Below are 23238 nucleotides of genomic sequence, written 5' to 3'. Positions count from 1 at the left end.
TTAGCAAGTAGCAATTAGCATTTAGCCATTTAAATAAATATTAAACTCTTCAATTTAAAGTAACAGAGTACTTAGCTTTTTCGCAGCAATTTTTGTAAAAGCCAAACCTCCGCCGAGTTCCTTCGTCAGGGTAGAGGTTTGCATTTCACCATCTGCTCTGCAACTACAAAAAATGGCCGCCTAAAAATGAGGGACGCTGTACCCATAAGGGATTGCTGTTGAAGATTCTGATGATCCCCATAAATAAATGTTCTTCTACATACATTTGTAAGTAAAGTTGACATATGTATAGAAAAGAGTGGATGTCTGGTCCAGATAATGTCACTGATCTTACAGAGCAAGAGAGGAGCATGGGCAATCCACCTAACTCTACAAACAGTCAACGATATTCAGAAGATATTATGCAGACAAAGTTAAGCCAGCAAAAAGTCTGTCCTATCTTAAACCTCACAGCTGTCTGGATAGGAGCTGACTGCCATAGTCTGTTCAATCCTAAACCTCACAGATATCTGGATAAGAGCTGACTGCCACATTCTGTCCTATCTTAAACCTCACAGATATTTGGAAAGGAGCTGACTGCCATGGTCTGTCCTATCTTAAACCTCACAGCTATCTAGATAGGAGCTGGAATGCCACTGCTATCCACAGACACAGCAGCAGTCACTGCTGAAAATGTATTTTCGGTGCGCTCACCATCCGGATAGCGGCGCTGAATATACAGAACAGATTTAAAGACTATGGACAGCATTAAAAAAAACACTTTACTGTGGCGTTTGAATGTTGATCTGTTCCTGCCCCTGTCTTATTTGTCTGTCCCTTCCTGGTTAAAATGGGTCAGACCACATGGAGTACGAGTAGGGCTGAAGACTGCTGGAGAGAAACATCTGGACTGAGAAGAATAAGATGTAAGACAACAAAAGCAATGATAATATGATGTCACACAGCTTAGAATGCTCTTTAACTAATCAGACTGCAGGAGTGTTCATGATGGCATCCTGAAGAGTATGATTTACCTGAAGAATGAGTGGCCTCAAAGCCTTTCTTCTGCACAGAGTTATCGGAAATGAACTTGAGGAACATTTTGTTGCTGGTAGAGATCACTGGTTCAGGACTCTTACTGCCACAAAAACGGCCAAGCACCGGGCCTTTGGCATCTTTGCCATTGTAGATTTCCAGATGATCATAAGCACATTCTTGGTGAGTCTCAATGTCCATATCTGTGAAGGTCTAAGGAAAGGAGAGAGTGAAATACAGGGAGCAGGGAAACAAATTTAAAACATGGAGACAGAACTGTTCAGATCAATTATTCCTATCTGTCGCTATGGTAACGAGGCTTAGGCTCTGCAGATACCTAAAATAATCAGGCTCTACCCCTATTACGTTCCTGCAGTGATGTTCTATTTTTATGGATAAAGCTCCCGAATGGAGAGGAACATGAAAACGAGACTGATTCAGCCTGCAAGTCTGACCAAGTTTGAAAGGCAGTGTATCAAATACTTTATAAATGTAAGCATAAACATAAACCTAGACAGCTGGTGACTGTCAGATGTGCACGTGGAATGTACATGGATGCGTGTTACGTGCACATATATTCATGAACAAGTGTTTGCAAATGTGTTATGTGTGCATGATTTTGTCCCAGTGTGTATGCATGGTGGTAATGCATGCCCAGCTACTGTACAATACCAGTTTGATGCGATGTCCTGCTGTAGTGGTGATTGCCCAGGTACATTCCTTCTTGTTTGGATACTTGTCAGGCCAGAGTGGACTTGTGATGGTACCACTGGCACTGGTCACCTTGTGATCACAACCAGCTAGAAGAAAGCAAAATAAATATTACTGAGGACCTCTTGTCGGTACTCTTTTCCCACCATCCTATGAACAGAAGCTACTAAGATATTTCTAGGCTCAGGCAACTAGGTAAAACCTGTCCTGATCAGATAGACATACCCTGCTTGTGAATATAGACCGTGATAACAGCTTAGGGTATTACCTGCCAGAAGGAGGCATTATTGTTTGTAAATTCAAGAAACACACACTCATTCTTCAGTCAGTTTCTAGAATAATGCCTTCTTTTTTCAATCTACACCTCTTCCCTGGGCTCGCTGATCTCATCTCATGGTTTCCAATACCATCTTTATGCTGACGACACCCAGCTTTATCTCTCCACACCAGACATCACTGCGGAAACCAAGGCCAAAGTATCAGCCTGCTTATCCGACATTGCTGCCTGGATGTCCAACCGCCACCTGAAACTGAACATGGCCAAGACCGAGCTCATTGTCTTTCCACCCAAACCCATTTCTCCTCTCCCTCCACTCTCTATTTCAGTCGACAACACCCTCATCCTCCCCGTCTCATCTGCCCGCAACCTCGGAGTCATCTTCGACTCCTCCCTCTCCTTCTCTGCTGCCCATGTCCAGCAGACAGCCAAGACCTGTCGCTTCTTTCTCTATAACATCAGCTAAATTCGCCCCTTCCTCTCCGAGCACACCACCCGAACTCTCATCCACTCTCTCATCACCTCTCGCCTTGACTACTGCAACCTACTCCTCACTGGCCTCCCACTTAACCATCTATCCCCCCTTCAATCCGCTCAGAACTCTGCTGCCCGTCTTATCTTCCGCCTAGACCAATATGCTCATATCACACCTCTCCTCAAGTCACTTCACTGACTTCCGATCAGGTACCGCATACAGTTCAAGCTTCTCCTACTAACTTACAAATGCACTCAATCTGCAGCCCCTCATTACCTCTCTACCCTCATCTCCCCTTACGCTCCTACCCGTAACCTCCGCTCACAGGACAAATCCCTCCTCCACCACCGCCAACTTCAGGCTCCGCCCTTTCTGCCTCGCTTCACCCTATGCTTGGAATAAACTCCCTGAGCCCATACGCCAAGCCCCCTCCCTGCCCATCTTCAAATCCTTGCTCAAAACCCACCTCTTCAATGTTGCTTTCGGCACCTAACCATTGTACCTCTATCCAGGAAATCTAGACTGCCCCCAATTTGATTGACTGCACTTTTTTGTCCTTTAGATTGTAAGCTCCTTTGAGCAGGGACTGTCCTTCTTTGTTAGATTGTACAGTGCTGGGTAACCCTGGTTCTTAAGTTGTAGACAACACAGGACTTAAATTCTTAAGTTGTAGACAAAAATTAAGTGGAACTGTTCTGCCCCTACAGTTGTGTGTGAATGTTTTTCATTGCTTTCATATTTGTAGTTCCATCTGGCTGTCACTGCCTGAGAGTCCTTACAAGCTGTGCCTCTGCATGTGACTCTTTCCTTCCAATCACTGGAGTCCTGGCAAGGGCTTGCTTAAGCACCCTTATAGGCCGACGCTCAAAACTCCAGCGCTGCTCTGAACAGCGCTATAAAAATACCACCAGAACAGCGCCGAAGAACAACTCCCTAATGCTCAACGCTGGTGAGATGCAAATATAGGCACACTCATAGTATTCAGCATTAGGGAGTTTGATGGGAGGACTATGCTTGGTGCATGCGCAGAGGAGTCCCGCAGTAAGCTCTGGTCCTGTGCACACACCCCTAGCAAAACCTGAATGTCAAGCACACGTTGGTGTCTGTTTTCTGAGGCCTTAATATAAGTGTTTACATTTTTTTTTTTTTGCTTTGACACTTATATTTAAATGCAGGACACAGACGCCAATGTGTGCTTTCACTTTTGGGTGTGCTGTGACTTGCGCATCAGGGGCATAGCCAGACTTCGGCGGGAGGGGGTCCAGAGCCCGAGGTGACCGCCAACCCTCCCCCGCTGTCGGGTACCTTTGCTGGTGGGGGTCCCCAACCCCCACCAGCCGAAGTCCTCTTCTCCGGCGCAGCTGCGTTGCTGATCTGCGAGGGCAGGCTTCTGTGTCTGTGAGTCTGAGGTCCTGCACGTACAGAAACGTGCAGGATGTCAGACTCACAGAAACAGAAGCCTGCCCTCGCAGATCAGCAACGCAGCCGCGCCGGATAAGAGGACTTGGCTGGCGGGGGTTGGGGACCCCCGCCAGCAAAGGTACCCAACGGCGGCAGGGGAGGGTTGGCGGCGGGAGGGGGGTTGAAGGGGTTGGCGGCGGGGGGCAGGGCCAAATCTACAGGGGCCCATGCTCCCGTGGCCCCACGTAGCTACGCCCCTGTTGCGCATATTCATTTCTCACGACCAGCGCTTAAGGGCTTGAACGGGCTTCTATCTGCTACCAAAAAATAAAAATCAAAACCGGCAGAAAGAATAATTGGAAATCCTGATTCCAACACCCTAATGCCTGCTCTGACCTGGTGTTATTTTTTACAGCGGTAAGGGAGTTTTGTTTTGGGCACTCTTTTCTGAGCTTTGAATACAAAATTAGCTCATTTACACGTGTTTGACTACATTAGTACACTACTTCTGATGTTCATCTGCACGCTCATTTGTTCCTGCGCTCCGGGCCTCTGAACATTCTGTGCAAGTAAATGTGGGTGCTATTACGGTGCTAATCGCCCCTAGAGTCCGAGTTTGCTTTTGAGCATCAGGGCATCAGTGACATGCACTGTGCCCTAGTCTCAGGCACTGACCTACTAATTGCTTCTTTTACATTCTGGCCTTGTGGGTTTCTTTTGCCCCTCCTCCCTGCTAAGCAGAAATTGTCCATTTTGGCTCAGAGCATGCAATACTGCTCTGTCTCTTTCTCCTCCCTTGGAAAGTGTATTCTTTTTTACCACACACACATAAGTACATAAGTGTTACCATACTGGGACAGACGGAAGGTCCATCAAGCCCAGTATTCTGTTTCCAACAGTGGCCAATCCAGGTCACAAGTACCTGGCAAGATCCCAAAACAGTACAATACATTTTACACTGCTTATCCCAGAAATAAGCAGTGGAGTTTCCCAAGTCTATTTTAATAATGGCCTATGGACTTTTCTTTTAGGAAGCTATCCAAATCTTTTTTAAACCCCATCTCTGGCAACGAATTCCAGAGTTTAAATTACACATTAAGTGAAGAATATTTTCTCCGATTTGTTTTAAATTTACTACTTTGTAGCTTTGTTGTGTGCCCCCTAGTCCTAGTATTTTTGGAAAGAATAAACAAGCGATTCACGTCTACCCATTCCACTCCACTCATTATTTTATAGAATTCTATCATATCTCCCCTCAGCCATCTTTTCTGCAAGCTGCAGAGCCCAAGCCATTTCAGCCTTTCCTCATAGGGAAGTCGTCCCATCCCCTTTATCATTTTTGTCGCCCTTCTCTGTACTTTTTCTAATTCCACTATACCTTTTTTGAGATGCGGTGACCAGAATTGCACACAGTATTCAAGGTGCGGTCGCACCATGGAGCAATACAAAGGCATTATAACATCCTCATTTTAATGTATTCTTCTTCACCATGTATGTATGCACATGGTATGTAAACATACCATGATCTGTTCCATGAATGACATCATGTATGTATGCACCTTAACGCTATACCATATGTAACTCTTAATCGCCATTACGGCAAATGTAAGCCACATTGGTGGGAAAATGTGGGGTACAAATGCTACAAATAAATACATTTTCCATTCCTTTCCTAATAATACCTAACATTGCTTTGCTTGCTGCCGCCGCAGCACACTGAGCAGAGGGTTTGAAAGCATCGTCAACGATGACACCTAGATCCTTTTCCTGGTTGGTGATTCCTAACTTGGAACCTTGCATCATGTAGCTATAGTTCGTGTTCCTCGTTCCTACATGCATCACTTTGCACTTGCTCACATTAAACATCATCTGCCATTTGGAAGCCCAGTCTCCCAGTCTCGTAAGGTCGTCTTGCAATCTTTCACAATCCTTTTGCGATTTAACAACTTTGAATAACTTTGTGTCGTCTGCAAATTTAATTACCTCACTAGTTATTTCCATATCTAGATCATTTATAAATATGTTAAAAAGTAGCGGTTCCAACACAGACCTCTGCAGAACCCCACCATCTACCCTTCTCCATTGAGAATACTGACTATTTAACCCTACTGTCTGTTTTCTATCCTTTAAACTAGTTTTGAATCCACAATAAAAAACTACCTCCTATCCCATGACGTTCCAATTTCCACTGGAGTCTTTCATGAGGTACTTTGCCAAATGCCTTTTGAAAATCCAGATACATAATATCGACCGGCTCACCTTTATCTACATGTTCATTCACTCCTTCAAAGAAACATAGTAGATTGGTGAGGCAAGATTTCCCTTCACTAAATCCATTACTACTACTACAAATAATTTCTATAGCGCTACCAGTCGTACGTAGCACTTCACAGTTGAACATGAAGAAAAGACAGTCCCTGCTCAAAAGAGCTTACAATCTAAATCAGGACAGACAGACAGGACAAATAAGGGATAAGGGTAGGACAGACAGATAAGACACATAGGGAAAAGGGACTATTGAAGAGGAAGACAAGATAAAGGTTACGAGCAGGTGACAAGTTAGGAATTAAAAGCAGCATCAAACAGGAAGGCCTTTAGCCCAGATTTGAAGGCGACCAGGGATGGAGCTTGATGTAATGGCTCAGGAAGTCTATTCCAGGCATAAGGTGCGGCGAAATAAAAGGAACGGAGTCTGGAGTTAGCGATGGAGGAGAAGGGTGCAATTAGGAGAGATTTGCCTAGTAATCCATGCTTTTGAATATGCTCTGTAATTATGTTTTTTATAATAGTCTCTACCATTTTTCCCAGCACCGACATCAGGCTCACCAGTCTGTAATTTCCTGGATCACCTCTGGAACCCTTTATTAAAAATTGGCGTTACATTGGCCACCTTCCAATCTTCTGGTACCAAGCTTGATTTTAAAGATAAATTACATATTACTAAAGATAGTTCTGCAAGTTCATTTTTCAATTCTATCAATACTCTGGGATGTATACCATCCAGTCCTGGTGATTTGCTACTCTTCAATTTGTCAATTTGCCCCATTACATCTTCCAGGTTTACAGATATTTCATTCAGTTTCTCTGACTCTTCAGCATTGAATACCATTTCTGGCACCGGTATCTCTCCCACATCTTCCTTGGTGAAGACTGAAGCAAAGAATTCATTTAATCTCTCCGCTATGGCCTTATCTTCCCTGAGTGCCCCTTTTACCCCTCGGTCATCTAGTGGTCCACACACTTTCTTTTAAGTCCAGCAATACCCCCCTTTTTGTCTAACTTCTCAACTTTCTCAGTTTATGTTCTACATTACTTCACCACTGCCAAAAATCAACCCATTCTTCAAATACTCTATATCAACCTCTCTGCAAGATTGTCAGCCCATCATTGATTGTAATATCTAGTTCAAAGACTGTCCTGCCCTGGCAAAAGGAATTTTTTTTTTAGTTCAGTTATGGTTTTGCTTTATACTTGCAATAAACTGTTGAAATTCAAGAAAAACAGAGTCTTCTTTGTGGATGTTGGGCTACTGGTTTAACTGGCTGTGTAGTAATGAATGTGCACCTGTTATGAGAATAGAACAGAAGCTGGGGAGCATGGGGAGGGGACAGGTGGGAGATAGGGACAGGAGCAACAGGATAAGAGGGACTGGATTAGAGAGCAGAACAACTGTCCTCTACTCTGCTGCAGATTCACCTCCTCCCCTACTCCTTCCCATAGGCTGTCTGGAAGGAAGGGACTGGAGAAAAACACCCCTGCTGCTCTATAGTCTGAAAAGAAGTGGAGGGGCTGCATTACAGACTGTTCCTCATACATACACACACATGCACATACACATATCTCACATTTTTTCATACTGGACCCTTCATTACTCTAGCATGTGAGCGACCTCTGAAAAACCCCTCTTCTTGTTTGCAAACCCAGGTTCAGAAGCATTGCAATAGGCAACATTGAGCACTGTAACTTTTAACTCTCAGGAATTAGGGATTTTCTATTTTAAAAATAAGTAGATTTTGCAGGATTTAAAGGTTAAAATGTAAACTTCAGATGCTAAAGATTCATGAATTAACCCTGAGGCATTTCAAATAAGCTATGGTCACATTTCATGCTGCCTATAGTCTGAAACAAGTAAGCATTTGCTGAGGTATTGGGGGGGGGGGGGGGGGGGGATCCATGCTTAAGGCTATTGCTGGCACTTGATCTGCATTCCTGTACATAAGAACATAAGCATTGCCATACTGGGACAGACTGAAGGCACATCAAGCCCAGTATCCTGTTTCCAACAGTGCCAATCCAGGTAATAAGTACTTGGCAAGATTCCATAACAGTAAACAGATTTTATGCTGCTTATCCTAGAAATAAGCAGTGGATTTGCCCAAGTCCAAGAAAAATCCATAAGCCATTATTAAGAAGTCCTTCTTAATAATGGCTTATGGATTTTTCTTTTAGGAAATTAGCCAAACATTTTTTAAAAACCCTGCTAAGCTAACTGCTTTTACCACATTCTCTGTCAACAAATTCCACAGTTTAATTACACTTTGAGTGAAGAAATATTTTCTCTGGTTTGTTTTAAATTTACTACATAGTAGCTTCATTGCATGCCCCCTAGTACTAGAAATTTTGGAGAGGGTAAACAAGCTGTTCAAGTTTACCCATTCCACTGCACTCAGTATTTTATAGACCTTATTCTATCTCCCCTCAGCCATGTCTTCTCTAAGCTGAAGAGCCCTAGCTACTTTAGCCTTTCCTCATAAGGAAGACATCCCATCCCCTTTATCATTTCTGTCGCCCTTCTCTGTACCTTTTCTAATTCCGCTATATCTTTTTTGAGATACGGTGACCAGAATTGCACACAGTATTCAAGGTGCATGGAGAAATACAAGGGCATTATAAAATTCTCATTTTTGTTTTCCATTCCTTTCCTAATAATTCCTAACATTCTATTTGCTTTCTTAGCCACTATTGCACACTGAGTAGAGGATTTCAGTGTATCATCAACGATGACAACTAGATCCGTTTCCTGGGCAGTGAGCAGTGACTCCTAATGTGGAACCTTGTATCATATAACTATAATTTGGGATCCTCTTTCTCTCATGAATCACTTTGCACTTGATCACATTAAACGCCATCTGCCATTGGGATACGTGGAGGGGCATAATCGAACGGGGTGCCCAAGTTTTCCTGAGGGCGTCCTCGCAGGACGTCCCCACGAAGGGGCGGGGAAACCCGTATTATCGAAACAAGATGGGCGACCATCTTTCGTTTCAATAATACGGTTGGGGACGCCCAAATCTCAACATTTAGGTTGACCTTAGAGATGGTCGACCTAAATGTTGACATGGTTGACCTTAGAGTGGTCGTCCCCGGTTTTCAGTAATAATGGAAACCAAGGACGCCCATCTCAAAAACGACCAAATCCAACTCATTTGGTCATGGGAAGAGCCAGCATTCATAGTGCACTGGTCCTCCTGACATGCCAGGACACCAACCCGGCACCCTAGGGGGCACTGCAGTGGACTAACTGATGCACTAACTGAACGGGCATGCATGAAGGAAATCACATGCAAATGAGCTGCTCACTGTTAGCTCATTTGCACATGATTTCCTTCCTAAGGAGGGGAAGCCAGTGCAGAGCAGCCAAGTATTATGTGTGGCTGCTCTGCGCATGCCAAAGACGGCTTCATACATGCAGACAAGCTGCGTGTATAATAGCTGTCTACAACCTTAAATAAATTGCCATCTACAACCTTAGAAAAATACAAGCCCAGGTGATCAGGGACGTCCAAAATGTGGATGTTTCTATGAGAAGGACATCCATGCCTTTGCTATGCCTCTGACACCCCCTTTATTTATTTGGATTTTGGATCACAAGTAGCAGCAGTGGACTTTGAACCAGCAACCTCTGGATTACAAGACTAGTGCTTTAACCACTAGGCCACTCCTCCACTCCAAGCACTCCTCCACTCCAAGCTATTTGCTTGAAATTTGGCCATCCCTGTGGGGGGTGGGCAGTTCAGGATGTCCAAAATGTTTGAAAGAAGGACGCCCACGCCTCTGCTGACACACACCTCCCTCCCCAGGGACCTGCATACTGCTGTGATGGACCTGAGTATGATATTTGAGGCTAGCAAAAAAAGTTTTTAAATTTATTTTTTTCAGGGTGGGAGGGGGTTGGTGACCACTGGGGGAGTCAGGGGAGGTCATCCCCGATTCCCTCTGGTGGTCATCTGGTCAGTTTGGGCACCTTTTTGAGGCTTGGTCGTAAGAAAAAATGGACCAAGTAAAGTCGGCCAAGTGCTCGTCAGGGATGCCCTTCTTTTTTCCATTATCGCTCGAGGACACCCATCTGTTAGGCACACCCCAGTCCTGACTTCGCTACACCTCCAACACCCCACGGGGAACTTTGGTCATCCCTGCGACGGGAAGCAGTTGGGGATGCCCAAAATCAGCTTTCGATTATGCTGATTTGGGCGACCCTGAGAGAAGGATGCCCATCTCCTGATTTGTGTCGAAAGATGGGCGCCCTTCTCTTTCGAAAATAAGCCTGCTAGTCTCCCAGTCTCGTAAGATCCTCTTGCAATATAACAAGTTTGAATAACTTTGTGGCATCAGCAAATTTAATTACCTCACTAGTTAGTCCCATCTCTAGATCATTTATAAATATGTTAAAAAGCAGCAGTCTCAGCACAGACCCCTGGGGGACCCCCACTATCAACCCTTTTCCATTGAGAATACTGAATATTTAACCCTACTCTGTTTTCTATCTTTTAACCAGTTCTTAATCCACAATAGGACATTACCTTCTGTACCATAACTTTCTAATTTCCTCAGGTGTCATTCATGAGGTACTTTGCCAAATGCTTTTGAAACTCCTGATAAACAATATTGACTGGCTTATCTTTATCCACATGTTTATTCACCCCTTCAAAGAAATCTAGTAGATTGGTGAAGCAAGATTTCCCTTGATTAAAAATCCATGTTGGCTTTAAAAAGTCTCATTAATCCATGCCTACGCATATGCTCAGTAATTTTGTTCTATATAATACTCTCTACCATTTTGCCTGGTGCTGACATCAGGCTCACCAGTACATAATTTCCCAGATCACCTCTGGAACCCTTTTTAGAAACTATGTTACACTGGACACCCTCCGATCTTCCAGCACCATGATTGTTTTTAAAGATAAATTACATATTACTAACAATAGCTCTGCAAGTTCATTTTTCAGTTCTATCAGTACTCTGGGAGGTACACCATTCGATCTAGGTGATTTGTTACTCTTCAGTTTGTTAAATTGCCCCGTTATATCTTCCAGGTTTACAGAGATTTGTTTTAGTTTCTCTGACTCATCAGCATTGAATACCATTTCTGGCACTGGTATCTCCCTGCAGCAGCAGGAGATAAATATAGAATAAAAAAATAAATATTGGGCTGTTATGTGTTTTTGCCTCCAAAGCAATCTTCTTTTCAAAGTCTCTCTTTGCCTTCCTTATCAGTGCTTTGCATTTGACTTGCCATTCCTTATGCTGTTTCCTATTATTTTCTGCCGGATCCTTTCTCCATTTTCTGAAGGATTTTCTTTCAGTTCTAATAGCTTTCTTCACCTCATTTTGTAATCATGCCAGCTGTCATTTGGCCTTCCTTCCTCCCTTTTTTAATACATGGACTATATCTGGTCTGGGCTTCCAGGATGGTATTTTTGAATAACATCCAAGCCTGATGTAAATTTCTGAACTTTGCAGCCGCTCTAAGTTTTTTTTTTGTTTTGTTTATTTTTTACCATTTTCTCCATTTAATCATAGTCTCCTTTTTGAAAGTTAAATGCCAACATATTGGATTTCCTGTGTGTACTTACTCCAGAGATTAAATGTGTCATTACCTTCTTTACAGTCATGTTTGTTGTCATGAAGCACAAATCCACTGCGACACTGGCACATGTAGCTGCCAAAGGTGTTCACACACTCCTGCTGACAGTCCCCATTATCTTTTGAACATTCATCCTTGTCTGGAAGAGGAGATAGGAAGCAAGAACAAGAAATAAGACATAAATTGGGTAAGATTTTGTCATTATATCACATCTTTAATCAAGCATCAACAGTTCTCAAGAGAGTTCCCTGACAAGGGAGTTTGAAAACAGTTTTTGGTCCAGACATAATGGAAGCCTACACCCTTAGAGATTGCTGCAATTCCCCAGCAGCCATCTTCCCAAATTAAATCATCTGTGCCAGCAAAAAAAAACCCCCAAAACAACTCTTTAACAGAATGAAATGGTTATTGCTGAAGGCATTGATGGTGGCCTTGTGCTAAACTATATCTATACATGGACCAAGTCTACATCGGGGTTGTGAGGCCTCTGTTTCACATGTTCCTGGAATGTGAAAGCCAGGAAGCAGAACTAAACATACAAAGTTCCAACAATGTCCCATCTCTAGCATGCTGTTAGTATATTATTGAGTGTGGCTAGGAGGGGAACGTCAAAAACTGAAAGCAGCAACAACTCTTGAGAAATCTGGAAGGAAATACTGTGGTTTTGCTCTGATGCCCCTCACCACAATCAATAACATCACAAGATGCTTGATGAAGGCAGTGGGGTCATCTCAGTGCACAACGGCTATCAACTACCAGCTGAACATCTTCAGTGCCAGAGCCCCAGAGCCAAGTCCTCAAGTAAGTGCCATGAAATTCAGTGCCAAAACAAAAAAAAGGAACACAAGGTAACAAGTGCCTACTCTAGAGATGGCTAAGTAGAAAAACAGACACGAGGACAACAGACAAGATTGCAGAAAATTCCGGGGTGCTATACCCCACTTTACTTAACAATGTGAAATGAATGTCACACATAGACTTGAAATGGAGCATAAGCTTGTCTGATCCATGACAAACCAGTTAAGTCTTAAAAACAATGACAAGTCCCAAAACTGGAAGGATGAGGAGGAGGGCTCGGCCTCTATCCGAGGCAAAAGAATCTTAGCTGGAGTGGAGGCAGGAGTGGAAGGCTTTGATGCTTTGGAAAGGAGGAGTGGAAGACGTTGATGGACGGGCACACATGACTGGCAGAATTCCTGAGAAATCAGCATGTGAAATGATGGCTTCAGTTAGGGAGCCCTCACTCTCTTCTGGGTTCGAAATCTCATACCAGGACGTCCTTTGGAGGGCTGCTGGTGCTGCAGATGCTTCTTTTCTGGAATTTGAAAAGACAGGAAGAAGAAAGCAAGTTTGTTTTATATATTTCAAATGAATAAAGGAAAGGATGTTTCTCAGATTAGAAGAAATGGGAACTTTAGAGTTACATATTAAGAGGGAGGGGATTTTTAAATTAATGTCAGAGGTAGGAGGCATGAGTGGGAGCAGGGACAAGGCCATTCTCAACAACATGCTGTGTTAGAAGAAAGCGACCTTGGAAAGGGAAGCAAAACATGACAGAGCAACTACTCAACTACCAGGTGGCCATCATATCACCCTGAAAACTGCCACAAGCAGGCTGCAGACTGTATGCATGCTTTATAACAAACTGCTATGTTACAGAGAACCTCAAGGGCAAAGGTGAGTTAGTGAGACAATCTGAATAAGCTGGATTTTCTGTGCTGTTTCAGTGGGGTACTAGGTGTTAACCATCATGTGCTGTGCAAGTACGACTTCCCCAAAGGAGTGAGTGCCAGAACTGATTCTTTCTATTCATAAGTAGAGAGATGTGGTAGCAGTGTTAGCCCACTTCCAAAGGTAATCAATAGAAATAGAATAAAATAAAACATAGAAAAGAAAATAAGATGATACCTTTTTTATTGGACTAACAATACATTTTTTGATTAGCTTTCGAAGGTGGCCCTTCTTCGTCAGATCAGAAATAAGCAAATGTTGATAGATGACAGTATATATAAATGAAACATCAAAGCATTTCAGTGACAGTCTAACAGGGTGAGGGTGGGGTGGGTTAGGTGAGAGACAGGGAGAGCTGAGTGGATGAGGGACAGGGAGATATGAACGGTGATAAGAGGGTGACAAGGCAGTAGAATTTCTATGGTTTATAATGGGCTAGAAAACCCAGATCTTTGTTAAGTCCTGTCTGGTGGGTGTCAAAATATTTAATCATTCTGACTTCAAAGGTCTTATGTTCCTGTATTGTTTTAAAGTTCACTTTTAGTATTCTTACCATAAAATAATTGGTACAGTGTTCTGGTTTTGTAAAGTGCTGCCCCACAGGCGTGACATCTTTATTGGTACTAGCATTTTTCATATGGTGTCCACGTAAACTAAATCTCTTCTTTAGCATCTGGCTTGTTTCTCCAATATAGCACTCTTCGTCACATTTCTTACACTGAATGATATATACCACATTGGAAGGATTCCTTTATGTTGAATATTTTTCCTTTGTGAATGACTGTGGCGTCTTGTGAAATGTTTTTGGCATAGTTTGCAGCTGGACATATTGCATGGATATGTACCACTTTCTTCTTTTTGCGTCTCTGTAGGAAGCTTCCTTCTCACTAGCTTGTGTTTTAAGTTGGGTGGCTGTTGGAAGGCCAGCAATAAAAAAGGTATCATCTTATTTTCTTTTCTATGTTTTATTTTGTTCTATTTCTATTCTATTCATAAAAATACTAGAAGGAATGCCTGTCTAAAGTCCTAGGACCTATTAATAAACTGAAATGTTTGGTCTCAGACATATTAAGTTGAGATTATGAAAATTAGGTGTGGGTAGAAATGCGTAATACAACACTTTAAAATGTACCATATGAACCAATGAATCTCCTGCAACCTAAGAAAGATCCACCAGTCCAGTCACCCTCCAAATAAAGGGATTAGGCTTCTCCTACCATTTTTAGGACTTTAGTATAAAACAAATATGGATGATAGGGTTCTTTGCTAAAGATTGTAATTACAGAGTTGGTTTAAATTGAAGAGATACCTGAGGTTCATCCAGACCAGGTCCAGGATGCAGCTTTCTCTGGGTGCACTGGGGCATAAAGCATTCTGAACTCTTCCTAGTACTGATGAGTTTTTCCATAGAAAATGGCTAGAGAAATGGTCTTGTTGAGGTTCTGCCCTCTATAGGGAGCACAGCAAGAGAAATGACCACAGACTGCCAGGCACGTGGATCCATTTTTTTGGTGAGGCCCCTTTAAGGATCAACCTGTTTAAAAAATGGAGAAACTCTAACCATGCCTACAATGTAATGCAGTTATCTTTCAAGAATCAACTTGATCAAATCATTACCCCATCAGTGAGATATCTGCAAGCTAACTATTGCTATATATGCTTAAATAAATCCTGCTCATTTAGCCTTCTTATTGTAAGACTCCTGTTGCTTGCATAGAGAGTGTCCAGGGTGAGAAGTACTTACTTGCCACTTTGTTCCTTATTTCCAAGCTGCCTGACAGCCTATGGTCCTTTCCATTCCAGGAGCCATGGCACCTAACAGAGCAGGACAGATTCCTTCATGCTTGGGTCTGCAGGATACCAAAAGACAGAATCTCACTCATGTGTAGTAGAAACTCCGAACTGGAAAATTTCAGAAAAGGCTGGAATTGATCCAGGCATGGAATGAGGCAAGCTTTCAAACCAGCATTTTGCAACAAGGCTGAAACCACAAACTCCAAATTCTGAAGTAACAGCACAGGTAGACAGGCTGGAGAACAAATGGATCAACAGTGGAAACTGGCATTTTAAAAATCTACTAATCAGGTCATATGAACCCAAATATATGTTTCAGCTGTTGCTGTACTTAATCCTAGATTTTGCAGCTTGATGGGTGGTGTTCTCAGTCCTTTCCAAACCTTCTTGGCTATTCAGTCAGAGGTTATTTCATTATTTTTCATTTATCCATTTGCTTCTACATTACTTTTCACCAATTGCCTTGGGACCTTTCTTCTCTTATCACTGGAATGCCAATGGAAAAAAGCATCTTGAAGGAATGAATCGTATCAAGGAGATTTGTAACAATATAGGGCAGTGTTACTCAATCCAGTCCTCATGGTACACCCAGCCAGTCTGGTTTTCAGGCTATCCACAATGAATATGCATGAGAGAGATTTGCAAATCAAGGAAGCAGTGTATGTAAACCTATCATGCATATTTGTGGTAGATATCCTGAAAACCTGATTGATTAGGTGTGCCCTGAGGACTGGATTGAGAAGCACGGATATAGGGTATTCACACATTACGAAAAAGCCAATAAAAGAAGAAATTAGCTCTTACCTGCTAATTTTCTTTCCTTTTGTCCCTCCAGACCAGCCAGACTGATGGATTATGCAGTCCTACCAGCAAATGGAGACTGAGAATTATGATTCCTGAGTAAGCCCTCAGAGAGCCAGCATTTTTATCCAAAAGAATAGTACTAAGACGCCAAAGTTTCCCTCTCCATACTTCACTCATTCCTACCATAGTAGATTATGTCTGCCCTGAATTAACCAAACAGACTTCCGCATTATTATTTGTGGTTTTTTTTATTTTATTTTTTTGTTGTTTGGACATAAACAAACCAGCCCAGCACCTCAAAGTGCTGTCTGCACTAAAGCATAGCATCAAAAAAATAATACCTATGAACTACCTTTCTCCTGCAGAACAACATATGATCTATAGAAAAATATACTCACTGAAAACACGGTGGGTTCTGGCCCGGTCTGGAAGAACTACAGGAAAGCAAATTAGAACTAATTTTCCTTCCTTGTTATCCTTCCAGACCAGCACAAACTGAAGGGAAATATCAAAGTATGGACCTCATGGATAGTACCCCTGAAGACCCACACAGAAAACCTGTGCTTTGAAGTTCACATCCTGATGAGCCTGAACATCCACTCAATAGTGCTGGACAAAGGAATATATAGAAGACTAGACTGCCACTCTACAAATATCCTCTGGTGGAAACAAAGACCTCTCAGCCCACAAAGCCACTTGCCCCCTGGTGGAATGGACTCTAAGGGCTTCTGGTACTAGTCTCTCAATGAGAAGATAAGCTGACAAAATTGCTTCCTTAATTCATCTCACAAGGGTAGTCTTAGGTGCAGCAGAACCCTTCCAGCTGTCGCTGATCAGCACATATGAGTTGCTCAGAACAGTAAAAGTCCTTTATCCAACTGAAATACAGCTTCAATACTCTCCTGACATCAAGCCTACATAACTGATTCTGTTCCTACAAACCCTTAGCCTGTTTCAAGATTGATAACACCATAGACTGGTTTACATGGAAGGCCAACACAACCTTGGAAAGGAAGGAAGGCACTGGTCACATAAACACTTTTTCCATGGAAAACACCAGGAAGCATTCCCTTCATGACAAGGCCTGCAACTCCAAAATCTGCCTAACTGACGAGACAGTGACAACAAACATCACCTTTAAGGTATGATCTTTAATTGTACAGCCTACCAGAGGCTCAAAGTGAGGCTTCACTAAAGCAGACAATACTAGATTAAGGTTCCAAGAAGGAAGAAGTTGACATCGTGGGGGCCTAATGAGATTGACTCCAGGAAAAAGCCTGATCATATCTGGATGGCAGGATAGAGCCTTACTTTTGACTCGACCCCGAAAGCATGCCAGCACTGTTACTTGCACCTTAAGAGAGGCCAAGGCCAGTCCTTTGTCCAAACTGCCCTGCAAAAAAAACAAATCTCCACCACTGAAGACTTCAAGGGAATAACTTGGTGATCTCCACACCAGTTTTCAAAGATGCACCACACTTGAACATTGCCAAAGAAGTAAATCTTTTCTGAGAGGGTAACATGGTGACAATGGCCTTATTCGAGTAACCTCTTTTATTTTGATGCACCCTTTAAAGAGTCAAGCCATAAGACAATACTAAGCTGGGTCTAGTATCCAACTAGACTCTGGTTTAAAAGATCCACTGCCAGATGAACCAGATATCCATATCTTGGTCTTCTCAGACAATGTGGAGCCATCAGCACCACAGGCCCTTCATGGAGCTTGATCGTTTGGATGATCCACCCTAGGAGAGGCCATGGAGGAAAAAGAAGTCCAGGAGGCAAAGGCTGTATCAGGGCATCTATACTTTCTGAGCTCCACTCCTTCTAGTGACTGAAGAACCAAGGAACTTTGGCACTTTTGAAGGTCACCATGAGATCCATAATTGGTTGGCTCCACCGATGAACAATGTTATCGTAGGCTTTGGGCCCTAAACTCCAATCCCCTGGATCCAGAACATTCCTGTTGAGAAAATTGATCTGGACATTTTCCACACCAGCTACATGAGAGGCCAACAAATCTGATAAATGATGTTTCTTCCAGGCCATAAGAAGGGTCACTTCCTCTGCTAGCAACTCTCGTACCCTCCCCCCCTCAACGATTGATATATGCTACTGCTGTTGCATTGTTGGACAGTACTCTGTTTGACATGTTCTCAAGCAGATTCTGGAATGCCTGAAGGGCTAGGCAAATCATTCTGGTTTCCAGCCTGTTGATTGACCAAGGGGCTGAGACACAAAGTGCTATCTGCAACACCTGTCTCCCAAAGGAATGGAGAAGAAAGATGTTGTATGAGGGCTGGTGGGAGGGGGAGAGGAGAGGGACTTGGCCACCCGAGTGTGAAACCCCCGGGATAGAAGAGACCCCCATGGATCTCAGCCTCTACTTGCTGGCAAACACTGACAAAGCAGAGCACCAACAGGGAACGTTGGAACCTAAATTTCTTCTGATGTATTTATTTTTTGTTACTTTAAAATTACATAACACCAGCTAGACCCTCAGCTCCCTAGGGATACTGCCCTAGGCTTACCAAACCAACCGAGACTGCACAGGCTCACCACGTCCATCACCTGTTGAAGACTGAGAAATACTGGCACTCTGAGGATCTGCACAGCATAGTTATTGGCTCACTCAGGAATCAGAAATTCTCAGTCTCCACCTGCTGGTAGGAGTTCATAACCCATCAGTCTGGGCCGGTCTAGAGGGATGACAAGGAATAATGGGCCCGATATTCAGCCGGCGGCTGGCAGTACTTTTGCTGTCCGCTGCTGGCATTAAACCCGGATATTCAATTCCGGGTTATTTCTAGCAACCAGCATTGAATATTGTTTTTTTTTAACCACTAAAAAGTTAACCGGTTGTACCGATATTCAGCGCTAACTGGTTAACCTTTTAGTGGTTAAAGATAGGACAGCTATGCGATCCTATTTGACTGCTAACCTTATCCAGTTAGACGCTGAATATCGGCGCCTAACCAAATAAGTCACGCAATACAGCCAGTTATGCCCTAGGCGCTAACCAGTAGTACAGTGAAGATAACCAATTATCTCCCACTGAATATTAGTGGTTAGGTGCCCATATGCTATTTAACTAGTCAGGCTAGTGAAATAGCTTTGAATATCGGGGGGATGTGTTTTCATTTGAATCTTACTAGTGTTTGGGGAAAAGGATTTAGACTTGCAATCCAAGAGGATACAATCTGGGAAAAGATCAGAGAGCAGAATTATCTACAACTCTAATAACACTGCAGAACAGGAAAATATAATATTACAATAAAGTACAAAGAAGACTGAAAAAGGTATCATTAGTCTTGAATAGCAACTAAAGCTGCTACAGGTTAAGAGGAATTAGGAGGTATCACTGGATGTACCGTGCCTTTGATTCAAATGTGAGTCAAATTTGATTCAAATGAATCCATTCACCACAAGTTCTCAGCCTCATGCTGATAGCCATTGGCATGATCTCATGATTCTGCAGCAGAGACATAATAAAGAATGTTCTGTAAAAACTGGTAGCAGACGTCTGGTATTATTACATTGCATCGCAAAGGGGCAATCTAGAGAAGCTTGGCTCTTCAACCAGGCCTCTAATGGAAGAAGTAACTAACATTCTCTCTCTCTCTCTCATTTGCAACTTTCTTTAAATTGGTAACTTATTTTCTTATTCCTGTTGCTCTATCTTATCTATATATATGTTCCATCTTTGCTTACACCCTATGCTGTCTATTAAAATGTTTACTGTGTATGGTGTTGACACTGTAATGTAGTATATCATGCCATACTTTGCATTGTCGTTTGAATATTTTTACTGCTGTAATTGTCTATTGCTTATGTTTGACTTATTCTTGCTGTACACCGCCTTGAGTGAATTCCTTCAAAAAAGGGGTACATAAATCCTAATAAATAAATAATGGAAATGTAACATCATGCATTTTAACATAGTAAATGGCAGCAGAAAATGCCCAATCAGCTCATCCATTCTGCTCTGTTATTCCTGTCCACACTATTAAAGATATATCCCAGGCGCTAGCCAGACAGTACCATTTGTAAGCTATTTTTTCTGATGACAGTTTAATGCCTCCTCTTTGGTACTCTACCATCCTAGATAGGTGCTTGTGCAAGTTCTCAGACTTAACCCAACTTGCCATTGTCATATCACCAAGCTATGTAACAATCTAAACAGCTACCAAAACTAGTGAGGTTGTTGACAAAACACCCAAACTTCTATGTCCCTGTGTCTTTGCTGTACGTTTGCAGGCCTTGTATCATTTTTGCATCCCTTTTCGGAACTTCTTCTATCCTCTCAATCTCCTTACATATGTATGGCTTCTAGAACTGAAGATGGTGTCTCACTAGTGCTAATACAACAGCAATATCACCTCCTTTTTCTTAATAACACCTTGACATACACAACTGAGCACACTGTCGGTATTCATAATGTACTGGTGAAGATTTAATAACCACCATGGAGATTAATAGCCAGAGTGGTGCCAAAAGGTCAGAAGCCTAGGGAAAATTAGGGTCTAGTCCCTTTAAGACAGTATTTTGTAAAGGAAATGCCACCTTTTGAGGTTGAAGAAACAGCCAGAGGATGGAATAGGGATGGTTAAGAAGGACCTAAATGTAGGGAGAGAGATGGAGTTAAAAAGAGACTTACCGTGACATCTCCTTGAAGACTTTCTGCTGGAAGATGACACTGCTCCATTGATCTTATAGACGCAGGGGCCCTTATTTACCTTGGTCTCCTTTTATAGGGATCATTAGACTTGAAGCCTAATGGTGGATCATCTATAACTTCACATGACAAAAGCCAGCAACATGGCTGGGGCCTGAACAAGTGAATACTTCTGGGGTTTCTCCTCACAAAGCCACCAAGATCTGCATGAGGTAAGGTAAGAGGTGTGTACCAGGCTGATCTGGAGGAGCTCTGGATCTTAAGAAGAAGATTTTGGGAACCAACAGTTATTCTATTTATTAAAGCTTCTGATGGAGCTGGAGAAGGAATGCAACGATAATTTCTTCACATAATATAAGGTAAAAAAAAGAAAGACAAGTAGATAATTGTTTATTTAGCTAATGGGTGTGAGTATGAGTAATGCATCTGATGTACTTCTTTTCCATGGTACAATCAAAGCAGTTTACATATTATACAGAGTTACTTTCTCTGTCCCTAGTGGGCTCACAATCTAATGGGACATATCCAAAGCACATAGGAAAGATATTTACACTAAAATGAACTTCCGTCCTAGCAGTACAGCTTAAAATGGAAGGAACTAAACTACCTTCTAATAGGGCTGGTGTTAAGGGGGTGCAAATATGTCAGTTGTCTTGGGCCCTCATGCTACAGCAGGCTCCATACCCATTCAAAGATGGAGATATTGCTTGCTGATGGGCTTTGGTGCCCTCTCTCATATTTCTGCCCTGGCCTCCATTATACCAGCCTTGCTCCAGTGTACAGCAACAGGGACTACAAAGTATTAGCAGGAAAATGCTATGAAATGGTGGAAGATCTCTGGGCACAAGCACAGCAAACAGGCATCAAAGTAGGCCTAAAAAATACACAGGTGCTCTCTGCAACCAATTTCTTGCTATCTTGGTGGTTTCATGGCTCTCAGACACTTCCAAGAATTATCACTGCTTTCAGCACTCAGATGGCAGAGCTGCCAAGTTACATATTCCAGGAGGTAAACTTTTTGGCCAGTCTTAAATTTCTGCCAACCTCATCCTGGTGCATTATGGGACCTGTAGAACTGATCTCAACGGACAGAGTCATGGACTACAAATTCTACACTGTTTTGGGATATAACTTTAAAACCAGAACTGGCCAAAAAGTCTCCCTTCTGGAATGGGTAACTTGGCAGCTCTGCAGACGCTGGGGATAAATTAATCTTCTATCACTGTTGGGCCCTACCTCACTTATTGTATATATACAATAGATTTGCATCTTAGAAGGAACAAAGCTGTGTTACATTTGTGAAATCATTGGGTTAAGCAAGAGAAAAGCATTATTGTGGCATTACCAGGCTTAGCAGAGTAAGTGACATCATCCAGCAGAGCATGCCCTGTGACATCATCAAGCAAAGCAGGAAAAAGGGGGGCTGCAACATTACAGAGCAGAGATGTAAAGCAGCCAGCGATTTCTATCTTCTGCGGGTTTAAAGGTCAATCTGACCCAGGGGAGGAAGAATACAAAACCTGGAAGTACTACAGTAGAGCACCTTTAATCTGAAATGGTCTGGACCAATCTAATTTAGGAAAATTGAAGTTCCCTCCAAATTTTGGATAATGGGAACATTTCTGCATAATGGAACATAGACTGAAGACGATGTTGTTTTGGGATAATAGGAGTTTTTTGGATGAAAAAACTTAGGATATTCATTGCTCTACTGTATTTACCAAAACATCCTCCAATCACCACTAAGAGATACCCGGGAGAAATGTAATACCCACCAACCACCTCACAAAGAGCTGCAGCAGAAATGCAGTGCCCTCTAACTACAACTTAAAGAACACCAGGAGAAACGCAGCACACTCCAATCACCAATCAGAGTCCAGGAGACTTGCAGCACCCCCCCATCCACCATGTAAAGAGCCTCAGAAGACACGCAGCACCCTCCAGCCACCACAAAGAGCTGCAGCAGAAATGCAGCACCCTGCAGCCACCACTCTTTAAGCCCCAGGAGAAATGCAGCCCCCTCCAACCACTACTTAAAGAACCCCAGGAGAAATGCAGTACCCTCCAATCACCACTCATAGACCCCCCGCAGAAATGTAGCACCCTGCAACCACCACTCAAAGAGCCTTAGGAGCATGCAGCCCCCTCCAACTACCACTCAAAGAGCTACAGCAGAAAAACAGCACCCTTCAGCCACAACTCATAGAGCCAGGAGACATATAGCATCTTTCAACCACCACTTAAAGAACACCAAGAGAAATGTAGCACCCTCCAACCACCACTCGAAGAGTCCCAGGAAACATGCAGTACCCTCAAGCCACCACTCATAGAACTATAGCAGAAATGTACCCTCCAACCACCACTCAAGAACCCCCAGGAGAAATGCAGCACTATCCAACCACGACTCAGAGCTGCAGCAGAAATGCAGCACCCTCCAACCACCACTTAAAGAACCCCAGAAGAAATGCAGTACACTCCAATCACCATTCAAA

At 42.9% G+C, this 23238-nt stretch overlaps 1 protein-coding gene and 1 long non-coding RNA gene across 2 annotated transcripts in view; both read right to left on the bottom strand.

The window, feature by feature from the left end:
• BMP1 (bone morphogenetic protein 1) overlaps nt 1–23238 on the bottom strand; it is a 232114-nt gene that overhangs the window by 72888 nt on the left and 135988 nt on the right. The window contains exons 16-18 of the mRNA XM_030202005.1: nt 11756–11881; nt 1687–1814; nt 1014–1227 (exon numbers count right to left, since the gene is read on the bottom strand). Of these exons, the coding sequence (XP_030057865.1) occupies nt 1014–1227; nt 1687–1814; nt 11756–11881 (468 nt within the window). The remainder of the gene's footprint in view (nt 1–1013; nt 1228–1686; nt 1815–11755; nt 11882–23238) is intronic.
• LOC115469402 lies at nt 12990–16903 on the bottom strand. The gene is made up of 3 exons (XR_003942002.1): nt 15218–16903; nt 14783–15007; nt 12990–13057 (listed from the first exon to the last, which is right to left on the bottom strand). It is a non-coding gene; the product is annotated as an uncharacterized LOC115469402 (long non-coding RNA).

Source organism: Microcaecilia unicolor, chromosome 4 (genome assembly GCF_901765095.1).
Source record: "Microcaecilia unicolor chromosome 4, aMicUni1.1, whole genome shotgun sequence".
Classification (NCBI taxonomy): Eukaryota; Metazoa; Chordata; class Amphibia; order Gymnophiona; family Siphonopidae; genus Microcaecilia; species Microcaecilia unicolor.
Note: the sequence above shows the minus strand (reverse complement) of the source record. Positions and strands in the feature narration are given on the sequence as shown.